The sequence below is a fragment of the Aquarana catesbeiana genome, linkage group LG05, assembly GCF_042186555.1.
Source record: "Aquarana catesbeiana isolate 2022-GZ linkage group LG05, ASM4218655v1, whole genome shotgun sequence".
Taxonomy (NCBI): Eukaryota; Metazoa; Chordata; class Amphibia; order Anura; family Ranidae; genus Aquarana; species Aquarana catesbeiana.
In genome coordinates this window covers 186,303,036-186,316,477 of record NC_133328.1, presented here as the reverse complement: position 1 = coordinate 186,316,477, position 13,442 = coordinate 186,303,036, and the positions used below count along the sequence as shown (strand labels likewise).

The following is a 13,442-nucleotide window of genomic DNA, read 5'->3' as shown; positions in this document are numbered from 1 at the left end:
TCCTTTTGACCTCGTGATTCTCATTTGCTCTGACATGCACTGTGAGCTGTAAGGTCTTATATAGACAGGTGTGTGGCTTTCCTAATCAAGTCCAATCAGTATGATCAAACACAGCTGGACTCAAATGAAGGTGTAGAACCATCTCAAGGATGATCAGAAGAAATGGACAGCATAAATATACGAGTGTCACAGCAAAGGGTCTGAATACTTAGGACCATGTGATATTTCAGTTTTTCTTTTTTTTTTTCCTTGTCAAAAGAAGTTTATTGAGTATACAATGTTATAAAGATACATAAAGATACATAAAGTAAGTTTACAAGGATCTATAAAGTAAGCTCATTGTTTTACAGTAGGGTTTTATATAGGTAAATATGAAATTTCAAATATTAAACATTGGGTTCACGTAAACCTAAATTAAAGATATATATCATTTCCTTAGTTACTTTTGTAGGTATTTAAATGATTTATACCTAATATACATATTGTTTACAAGTAGAGTGTATGTAGGTCAAATAATTTCTGATAATGAGCTTTAATCGTAAGGTGGAGAAAAGGAAAGAGAAAGAAGAAAAAGGGTTGAAAGGTAGAGGTATGGTCCACAAGGTTGTTCCGCTCGTCAGTTTATTATTCTTTTTAGTTCTCTTTGAAGCCTTAGAATGGGTGTCTCTGTAAGTCATGTAATCTGTTACCATGGCCAGTTTTTCTTTTTTAATAAATCTGCATGTCAATAATTCTTTGTTTTTCTGTCAATATGGGGGGCTGTGTGTACACTGAGGATAAAAAATGAACTTAAATGATTTTAGCAAATGGCTGCAATATAACAAAGAGTGAAAAATTTAAGGGGGTCTGAATACTTTCCGTCCCCACTGTATATTTATAAAAATATATTGTTTGGTATGACTTGTGTACAACATTGATAAAAGATGTATATCTTCTAATGCGCAAACCACAATAGACTAAGTACAACTCCACACAGCATGGGGGGGGACTTCAGGAAGGCAAGCGGCCTGTGCAGGAGCCAGCCGAGAATCCGAGGGCAGCCCGGCCATTCACAAGCTGCATCTGGAAAGTTCTCCATGGAAGAGGTGGAGAAGATTTTCCTGACATTTGCATGGTAAAATGTCTGTTGGCAAGAATCCTCTGAAGAAGCCAAACTTGGCAAGAGTTTTAATGGTTCAAGGTCAACAATCCATGCAGATGTTTCTATTGAATGGGGGAGAATTGACACAGCATAGTGGGAGATTATCCTTAATAGCTGTGCCACATACAATATCCCTGGTTTTATGCTATAAGGAGTGGAATGTGATTTTCTAGACAGGATCCATATAATAAAGTGTTGGTAGATCCGCTGTGGTCTCTTATTTAGGAGAGGAGAGTGGAACGTGATCTGTCACAAAGGACTCTTATACCAAAGCACTGCTAGACCCGCTGCTGGGGCACACTTCTTGTGGATTTCTGGCTGGTGGAAGCAATAGTGATCACAACTATTAAGAATTTATGGCGATTTAGCACTTGAACTTCACATCTCATTATCTATTTTGATTCAATGCACATGCACTTTATCACCTGGGATTGTTTTTTTATGTTATTTCACTAAATGGACGTTAATTATGTTAGACAGCCCATGGACATTATTTATATGCATCAAGTTTATCGGGTGATTTTACTTATTCATGTACATTTTTATGAGTCATTTACATTCATTGATTCACTGTTAAAGCGTTTGTAAACCCCCCAAAAAAACACAGATTCTGTTCCTTTAAAGCATTTTATACAGCACAGTGCTTGTGCTGTATAATGGGGACCTCTGCAACAGCTAAAAAACCTGGTTGATCCTGCCAGGTTCTCCTCTCCGCTATGTAAACTGACCACGATAATCATGGCTGCTGACCCCTTGACATCGTTGTCTGTTTGCATCCCTCTGTTGGCCGCAGCCTGCTCTTCTGTGTGAGTCTCCTCTGTGCTCCCCCCCCCCTCCTCCCTTCTCAGCGTGTCACCTAGTGACAGTGCCGCCCCATCCCCCTCCTGCTGTAAGAATAAAATATATGTTTACATATTGAGTTTTGTATCCTAATAGAGTGACCCCCTGTCTCTGTGTTTCATTAAAAAAATACCTCCTTCGCTGTATGTCACGGAGGCTCCTGGTGATCACGTGACCAGCTGTGTCTCCTCTCCTCCTCGTGTCCCGCTGACGTCAGCGGGGAAACCTCGGCCCCACCCGTTGGTTCTGCAAGACGGGCAGAGAGGAGAAACAGCTGGTTACATGGGAGCCGCCGTGAAATACGGTGAAGGAGGTATTTTTTAAATGAAACACAGAGACAGGGGACACTGTATTGGGATACAGAACTAAGTATGTAAATGACCGAAAGTGGGTTAACAACCACTTTAAGTTGATTTGCACCTTTTTTTTTTTTTTTTTTTTTTTTTTTTTTTTAATGCTTTTTATTTTTTTTGCTGTGTTTACGCAACGTTATATTTAGCACTGTGCAGGTAACGCCGCATTTTATTTATTTTATTTTATTTTATGTGCCACATTTTAGAATAAGAAGTAACCGTGGGTAATATTAAATATGAAAAGTAGCAAGGGGGAAAATACTAAAATGTCACAATAGAATTCCAGTTTAACACTAACTAACTATGCCTAAAAATGATCCCTCCTCTTCCTGCTACCTATCCAGCTTAACCCATGTAAAAAAGATGTTTTCAATGACCTATTTTTGGTCCACTCTGGACCAGTCACATGATCTCACATCTCCAGCTCCCCTCTGTCAGTGAGTTGCAGCTGCAGGGGAGAGAAGGGTGCAATGACAACAGCTGAGATATGGGAGCTTATAGGTGATGTCACAGCTCCCTGCCATTGTCAAATGCTCCCTTCTCTTCCCTGCAGCCACTGCTCACTGACACATGATTACGGGACCAAGTTACAGCAGACTAATAGGCAAGTATACACAGGCTAGGTAGGAGAAGAGGGGGGGGGGGGGGGTTATGTTTAAGCATGGTTAGTGTTAAGCTGGAATTCCACTTTAAGTTTTAAAGAAATAAAGTGCTAAAGATTTATCTGGCCTTTTGGCTTCAAGATTATGAGATGTGCATAATACTGTAAGTGTCCCTTAGGCAGGTAGTTCAGTGCTAAAAACTGGCTAAGAGGAAGATTGCTTCAGGCAGCATGGAGTTTAGAGTGCCACTGACTGGCAGCCACTGTGATAGATTGGTCTTGTGATGCCATATTTCTTATTAATCAGTTCTGTGGTCAGAAATACAGTTGTGCTCAAAAGTTTGCATACCCTGTCAGAAATTGTGACATTTTGGCATTGATACTGAAAATATGACTGATCATGCCAAAAGACTGTCTTTTATTTAATGATCGTGATCATATGAAGCCTTTATTATCACATAGTTTTTTGGCTCCTTTTTAAATCCTAATAACAGAAATTACCCAAATTGCCCTGATCAAAATTTTACATACCCTGAAATGTTTGTACCATGGCCAAACACACAGATTGAAATGGTAATTCAAGGGTAATTTCCCATGTCTGTGGCTTTGTATAAATAGTCAATGAGTTTTGCGATCATGTGAAAGCACTGAGCAGTCTAGATACTGAGCCTTAGGAAGCAGATAAAAACTGTCAAAAGACCTGCGTAACAAGGTAATGGAACTTTTATAAAGATGGAACAGGATATAAAAAGATATCCAAAGCCTTGAATATTCCAGTCAGTACTGTTCATTCACTTTTTGCGAAGTGGAAATTTCAGGGATCGCTTGAACCCAAGGTCAGGTAGACCAAGAAAGATTGTAGTCACAACTGCCAGAAGGGGGTCATTTAATTTGTTTACTTGTTGTCATGTTTTGTTTTATAAATGTGCCATTCTGCTAGGACCTAAAGTTGAATATGAATCCCATGAGAAATAAATGTGTTTTGCCTGCTTACTCATATTTTCTTTAAAATGGTACATGTATATGTTACCAATTCTCCATGGGTAGGCAAACTTTACAAAAAAAAAAACTGTATATAAAGTGAAAATTCATATGTGCCCTCTATTTTCTTAGGTAACAAATGCAGTTCTTAAATTGATTGAAAAAGAGCGAAATGGAGAAACCATAAACACAAGGCTCATCAGTGGAGTTGTACAGTCTTATGGTAAGATCCCATAGACATGTTTACACTTAATACCAAAAGGACATACAGTACATAGCTCACTAGATGGTTTGGGTTTACATACAACATTAGAAACCGTGGTCTCTTTTGGGGCTGTTTTGATTTACTGTAAGTTTTTGTACATGCCACAAAATATTTTAATGTTAACGTTAATAAGTATAACCTATATAAAAAAACATTTAGAGATGCAATCTCAGTTTCGAAAGCGTTTTACTTCCGTCTTCATGCATATACAAGTAACGACTGCACAGTTACGTCCTTCATCAAGTTGATGTATGAAGATCAAGTATTTTTCATGAAGATTGAAGTAAAACACTTTTGAAACTGAGATTACATCTCCAATTTTTTGTTATATATCTGGTGGAAGCAGGAGTACCACATTAGATGTGAATCTCTTTAGGAAAAAGGAAGATACGGCAGTGGTGTCCTACTGTGTGTGTGTGTGTGTATATATGTATAATATATATTACCGGTATATTATATTTTATTTTATAGCTAGTCATGTTCTGTTTTCCCATTGAAGTGAATCAATGGCCAATCCTTTTTTTGTCTGTAGATTAGGGTACTAGTAAAATCCTTGTCAGGTTTCTTCTTTCACAATTGTAACTGGAACAGGAGGCAAGGAGAAATCTTTCAATCGGATACCTGTTCCAGTGGCAAATTGGAGGGTACTTCTCCTCACTTTGCGAGGATGTACTGTAAGTAAAGGGACATCTCCCTATTCGGACAAAATAACTTGTAATGGAAGTGAAAAATTAATAAGCTGTGCTTATGCTAGGCACGTGTAGACAAGTTTTGTGTATTAAAAAGACGTCCTATTCAGACCATTCATTTTCTTCAAAAAATCTTCCCAGAGGAAAAAAAAATGTATAGACCTATGTTGGTATGGGGGTGTTTTTGGAGTGATGTGCAGTGCCATTTGATCTCCAAACTTGGTGTGTATTATGACATCCAAAGAGTTCAATTTTGATCTCATCTGACCAGACTATATTCTCCCAGTATTTCACAGGCTTGTCTAAATGTTGTGCAGCAAACTTTAAACGAGCTTCAACATGCTTTGAACATGGCGGTTGAGTGCATTACTTGTTTTCTTTGAAACAATTGTACCTGCTAATCTATCTGAAGCTCCCCGCAAGTTGTCCGTGGCTCTTGGACAACTCTTCTGATAATTTTTTTCACTAATCGGTCAAAAATCTTGCGAGGAGCACCTGGTCGTGGCCTGTTTATAGTGAAATGATCTTTCCACCTCCAGATTATGGCCCCAACAGTGTTGACTGGAACATTCAGAAGTTTAGAAATTCTTCTGTAACTAATGCCATCAGTATGTTTTGCAACAATAAGATTGCAAAGGTCTTGAGAGAGCTCTTTGCTTTTACTCATCATGAGATGTTTCTTGTGTGACACCTTTGTAATAAGACACCTTTTTATAGGCCATCAGTTAAGACTGAGCCAGCCGATATTAACTTGCACTGTCAAGGGGCAGGATTGCTTTCTAATTACAGATGGATTTCAGCTGGTGTCTTGGCTTTCCATGCCTTTTTGCACCTCCCTTTATTCATGTGTCCAATACTTTTTCCCTGTGTCATTCCATTTCATTACACATAACTTAATTTCTGAACTTATTTGTTTTGGTTTTGTTGTATTTATGGATTGCATGGGTTGTTACCGACATGTGGTGAAAATTTCATGTCAACAGCACCTTTAGAAATATATTTACCTAGAAAAATGGTGACGTGTTCAATACTTATTTTACCCGCTGTGTATATGTGTGTGTGTGTATGTGTGTATGTGTGTGTGTGTGTGTGTGTGTATATATGTGTATATATATATATATATATATATATATATATATATATATATATATATATGTATGTATATATATATATGTGTATATATGTATATATATATATATATATATATATATATATATATATATATATATATATATAATATCTATCTCTATCCTTGAAAAAGTTTTCATACCCCTTGAAATTTTCCACATTTTGTCATGTTACAACCAAAAACGTAAATGTATATTATTGGGATTTTATTGATAGAACAACACAAAGTGGCACATAATTGTGAAGTGGAAGGAAAATTATGAATGGTTTACAATTTTTTTTTTTTTTTTTTACAAAAATGTGAAAAGTGTGGCGTACGTTTGTACTCCGCCCCCCTGAGTCAATACTTTGTAGAACCACCTTTCGCTGCAATTACAGCGTGTATGCATTTAACATGTTATGCATGTTCTTTACCTGTAAACGCCACCCTATTGTAGATATCCAGAATCTTTGAGGCTGCTGCTTGTTGCCACCATCAGATGTGATGTCAGCGCCCCAACAGACTCGGGGCTGTCCCTCAAATGACACTCTCTAGTATTCTGCTTATTTCATGGCAACTATATAAAAGGTTCTGTATGAAGGGGAGGAGACGCAACAAACATTTTGGCTTAACAGAGCAAGTAATTGTACTCTGCTAGAAGGTGGGAGGGCTATGACATGCAAGGAGGGAGGGATTGTGCTAGTGAATTTGCAAAGTAATTTTTTTTAGCAAGTTCAAATGCACATTACAAATTAATATAAGTTTTTTTTTTTTTTTAATGTAAAAGGAGAACACTGCAAGTAAGCGTTTAAAGAAGATCTGTCCTAATTTTCTTACAGTTCAGTCTTTTATGGTTGGAAAGCATCTGGCACCATCGGGCAAAATGCTACATGTACTTGGTCCCATAGGGAAAGAACTGAAAAAAAAAAAATCTATATACCGTATACATTTTCTATGCTTTTATCTGCATTTTTTTAAATTTAACAGGGTCACAATGACGATGTCACAACAGGGTCAAAATGGCAATGCCTTCAGAAAGAATAGGAAAATCTATTTACCTTTCTGACTTCTTGGCCTTTCTTGAAATGCTGCCTCGAAGCGGAGTTTTCTCAATCAAAATATTACAGCCCATATTTTTAGCAACGGTATTTTTTTTTTTTTTTGTCTGCCAGCTTACCTAGAATGTAAGCTTTTCCATGTCGCTTCCACCTTCAGCCACCCACGGATATTTCCGTCGTATCTGGCGGCGCACTGTCTCCTGGGAGCTTTGTGTCATTCCCAGGAGTCAGTGTGGATCGCCGCCACTCGTCATCGCTACAAGTTTTGCATACAGCACGTGCATGAGAATGGGTGGTGCATGCTGGTCATTCAGCTTCACCGTATCCTGGAAGATTATGCTTGTGGGCTTCACATGCCTACAAGCAAGATGGGAACTGCCAAGATAGAAGAAATATAAGGTCATTTTTGATCTTGAATATTAAATGTAGCGGCCCAATTTATTAAAATCATTAGTGTATATTATGATGCTAAGATAAGAATTTAAAAAGAAAATCTCAATATGTCGTTGGAACTCCGCTTTAATGCTGGTCCCCAGACCACCACAGTTATTTGACCAGCCATATAAGTCGAGTACCCGTTTTTTACTTTGCATACAGTGGTTTCTTCTTGTGTGTCCTGCGGTGACGTACAAGCAGGTGGGAGGAACCACTGCATGCAGCGGAGGGTAGCAGGAATTCGCACACTTGGGCGCACACACACACTTGCGCACACACACACTTGCGCACACACACACTTGCGCACACACACACTTGCGCACACACACACTTGCGCACACACACACTTGCGCACACACACACTTGCGCACACACACACTTGCGCACTCACGCGCACACACTCTCACTCGCGCACACACTCTCACTCGCGCACACACTCTCACTCGCGCACACACTCTCACTCGCGCACACACTCTCACTCGCGCACACACTCTCACTCGCGCACACACTCTCACTCGCGCACACACTCTCACTCGCGCACACACTCTCACTCGCGCACACACACTCACTCACTCTCACACACACTCACTCACTCTCACACACACTCACTCACATACACACACTCACTCACTCACATACACACACTCACTCACTCACATACACTCACTCACTCACTCACATACACTCACTCACTCACTCACATACACACACTCACTCACTCACATACACACTCACTCACTCACTCACTCACATACACACACTCACTCACTCACATACACACACTCACTCACATACACACACTCACTCACATACACACTCACTCACATACACACACTCACTCACTCACTCACATACACACACTCACTCACTCATATACACTCACTCACTCATATACACTCACTCACTCATATACACTCACTCACTCATATACACTCACTCACTCATATACACACACTCACTCACATACACACACTCACTCACTCACATACACACACTCACTCACATACACACACTCACTCACTCACATACACACACTCACTCACTCATATACACACACTCACTCACATACACACACTCACTCACATACATACACACACTCACTCACTCACATACACACACTCACTCACATACACACTCACTCACATACACACACTCACTCACATACACACACTCACTCACATACACACACTCACTCACATACACACACTCACTCACATACACACACTCACTCACTCACATACACACACTCACTCACTCATATACACACACTCACTCACTCATATACACACACTCACTCACATACACACACTCACTCACATACACACACTCACTCACTCACATACACACACTCACTCACATACACACACTCACTCACATACACACACTCACTCACATACACACACTCACTCACATACACACACTCACTCACTCACATACACTCACTCACTCACTCACATACACACACTCACTCACTCACATACACACACTCACTCACATACACACACTCACTCACTCACATACACACACTCACTCACATACACACACTCACTCACTCATATACACACACTCACTCACTCATATACACACACTCACTCACTCACATACACACACTCACTCACTCATATACACACACTCACTCACTCATATACACACACTCACTCACTCACATACACACACTCACTCACTCACATACACACACTCACTCACTCACTCATATACACTCACTCACTCATATACACTCACTCACTCACATACACACACTCACTCACATACACACACTCACTCACTCACATACACACACTCACTCACTCACATACACACACTCACTCACTCACATACACACACTCACTCACTCACATACACACACTCACTCACTCACATACACACACTCACTCACTTACATACACACACTCACTCACATACACACACTCACTCACATACACTCACTCACTCACATACACTCACTCACTCACATACACACACTCACTCACTCACATACACACACTCACTCACTCACATACACACACTCACTCACATACACACACTCACTCACTCACATACACACACTCACTCACATACACACACTCACTCACATACACACACTCCCTCACATACACACACTCCCTCACATACACACACTCCCTCACATACACACACTCCCTCACATACACACACTCCCTCACATACACACACTCACTCACTCACATACACACACTCACTCACTCACATACACACACTCACTCACTCACATACACACACTCACTCACTCACATACACACACTCACTCACTCACATACACACACTCACTCACTCACATACACACACTCACTCACTCACATACACACACTCACTCACATACACACACTCACTCACTCACATACACACACTCACTCACATACACACACTCACTCACTCACATACACACACTCACTCACATACACACACACACACTCACTCACATACACACACACACTCCCTCACATACACACACTCCCTCACATACACACACTCCCTCACATACACACACTCCCTCACATACACACACTCCCTCACATACACACACTCACTCACTCCCTCACATACACACACTCACTCACTCCCTCACATACACACACTCACTCACTCACATACACACACTCACTCACTCACATACACACACTCACTCACTCACATACACACACTCACTCACTCACATACACACACTCACTCACTCACATACACACACTCACTCACTCACATACACACACTCACTCACTCACATACACACACTCACTCACGCACATACACACACTCACTCACTCACATACACACACTCCCTCACATACACACACTCCCTCACATACACACACTCCCTCACATACACACACTCCCTCACATACACACACTCCCTCACATACACACACTCCCTCACATACACACACTCCCTCACATACACACACTCCCTCACATACACACACTCCCTCACATACACACACTCCCTCACATACACTCACTCACATACACACACATACACACACACACTCACTCACATACACACACACACACACTCACTCACATACACACACTCACTCACTCACATACACACACTCACTCACTCACATACACACACTCACTCACATACACACACTCACTCACATACACACACACACTCACTCACATACACACACTCACTCACTCACTCACATACACACACTCACTCACTCACTCACATACACACACACTCACTCACTCACATACACACACACTCACTCACTCACTCACATACACACACACACACTCACTCACTCACATACACATCACACACACTCACTCACATACACACACACACACTCACTCACTCACATACACATCACACACACTCACTCACTCACATACACATCACACACACACACATGCGGTTTGAATACTTGCAGCAGCTGAGGAGCAGCACTTTGGCATTTCAAGACCTGTCCTGCCGAAGGCCTTATTTGCACAGGCATATTGATCAGTACACAATTGCAAAGGGCCAGGAGGCACAGGCGGTCCATGCAGCTGTGTGGAGTCAGCCTATTTGATTCAAAACAAACAAAAAAAAAACGGATGCATTGGGAGACGGGCATTGGTCTTGTGCAGACGGACACCCAGGGGTGCACATGGAGATCTGTGATAGATCCGTCCGCTTGTCATAGATTTGAACACACTGACTGCTCACAGCTGCAGTGACCACCTGTGCCTCCCGGTTGGGTAATTGCAGTCCTCTGCATGTATGTATCGATCAGTAAGCCCCCCCCCCCCCCGTGAATGGTGCCAAAAAGGTAAGTATATTGTCTCTTCTTTCTGCTATTTGGTCTTTTGACCCTGTAGTTAAAAGGTTACTTTAACTACTTGCTGACCGGCCTATAGCAGTTTTACTGTTACAGGGCGGCAGCTGTGCACCTGATCACGCGTATATAGGCGTGATCCCGAACTTCCGGGTAGAAACACCTTGCACACAGTGGAAGCTGATCGGGTGTTGGTTACTCAATATCTGCAGGGACCCGCCGATCCTCAGGCAGAGACACAGAATTGCAATTTGCCTATGTAAACAAGGCAGATCGCTGTTCCGACAGAAGATGGATGGAGATTGTGTCCCTGCATATATTCCATCTCTTCCCCTAGTAAAAGTACCCTATACAGTTTACATAAACACTGGTTAGACACAGTTAACCCTTTGATCACCCCTAATGTTAACCCCTTCCCAGCTAGTGTCATTAGTACAGTGACAGTGCATATTTTTTAGCACTGATCACCGTATTAGTGTCACTAGTTTACCAAAAGTGTCAAAGTTTGTAGACGCTATAACTTTTGCACAAACAAATCAATATACGCTTACAGGCGGTCCCCTAGTTACAAACATCCGACTTACAAACGACTCCTACTTACAAACGGAGGGAGACAACAGGAAGTGAGAGGAAATCTACCCCTAGGAAGGGAAATTCACTCCTGTAAGAGCTATTATGGGGAAAAGGTACCTCCACTGATGCTTTATCACCAAGGCTTGTTTCCACAACAACCCAAAATTTTCAAAATCCAATTGTCATTGGGACAGAAAGTGAAGTGAAATCTTCTTAACAGGGGCACAGACAGCAAAACAAATGTTATAGGGGTGTTAACCCTTCCCTATGTTATCCAAAAAGCTTAAAAATAGTTTTTTTGGCTGGAGCTACACTTAAAAAATGTACCTGTTCCGACTTACAAACAGATTCAACTTAAGAACAAACCTACAGTCCCTAACTTGTTTGTAACCCGGGGACCCCCTGTATTGGGAATTTTTTGTTTCAAAAATATGTAGCAGTATACATTTTGGTCTAACTTTTTAAAATTTTGATTTCTTTTTTTTTTTTTTTTATTGGATAGATTTTATAGCAGAAAGTAAAGTTGTTTTTATTTTTCAGTGTTGTCTGTCCTTCTTTTTTTTTTTTTTTTTTTTTTTTTTTTTATAGTGCAATTAAAAAACAAAAACAAAACGTAGAGCTGATCAAATACCACCAAACGAAAACTCTATTTGCGGGGGAAAAAAGGTCATACATTTTATTTGGGTACAGTCTCGCGCAACTGCGCAATTGTCAGTTAAAGTAATGCAGTGCTGTATGTCAAAAAAATCGCCTGGTCATGAAGGAGGGTATAGTTTCGAGAGATTTCAGTATTAAAGAAATACTTTATTGGTTTAGACAAGCACGTGACTGTTTACAATCAATTTCTCTTCACTGTCATTAAATAGTTTGTATTAACCTGAGTACGTATCTTGGCCCTGTTGCTGATAAAATATAAGAACTTGTGTCACCAGTGATTCTCAGTCTTATGTAATCAGGGCACTTTGAAATAAAAGGCTCTGTGGTAATTGAAAGTAAACACACCCCATTTAGATTGAACAAGCATAGGAGAAAATGGGATTTGACATGTGTGTCCTATTTCCAGTCATTGGAGAATGGGAATATTGGGCCTGAGAATTCCTAACACAATGCTCTCTTGAAACCATAGCCTGACAGTATTCTTTTCTATTTGCAGTCGAGCTGGGCTTGAACGAAGATGATGCATTTGCCAAAGGCCCCACGTTGACCGTGTACAAAGAATCTTTTGAATCTCAGTTTTTGGCTGACACAGAGCGGTTCTACACAAGAGAGAGCACAGAGTTTTTACAGCAGAACCCCGTCACAGAATACATGAAGAAGGTGACTTCAGTTCATGGCAATGTGGCCTTGTCTGTTTTCTCATTTGAGTTTAAATCTCAAGCAAAATCATCTAACTATTGCATACTGCTGTGAAAGAAAAACTGTGGATTTGCTATTTCAGTACAATCGTTGGTTAAAGTGATTGTAAAGTCTCATTTGTTTAAAAAAAAAAAAAATGTTATACTTGCCTGCCCTGTGCAGTGGTTTTGCACAGGGCAGCTTGGATCCTCCTCTTCTCGGGTCCTTCTTCACTGCACCTAGCTCCACCCTTCTGTCGAGTG

General features: G+C 40.7%; 1 protein-coding gene across 4 annotated transcripts in view; it reads left to right on the top strand.

The window, feature by feature from the left end:
• CUL1 (cullin 1) overlaps nucleotides 1-13,442 on the top strand; it is a 159,772-nt gene that overhangs the window by 92,532 nt on the left and 53,798 nt on the right. For all 4 annotated transcript variants that reach the window (XM_073630447.1, XM_073630445.1, XM_073630448.1 and 1 more), the window contains exons 6-7: nucleotides 4,049-4,139; nucleotides 12,998-13,161. In XM_073630447.1, the coding sequence (XP_073486548.1) occupies nucleotides 4,049-4,139; nucleotides 12,998-13,161 (255 nt within the window). The remainder of the gene's footprint in view (nucleotides 1-4,048; nucleotides 4,140-12,997; nucleotides 13,162-13,442) is intronic.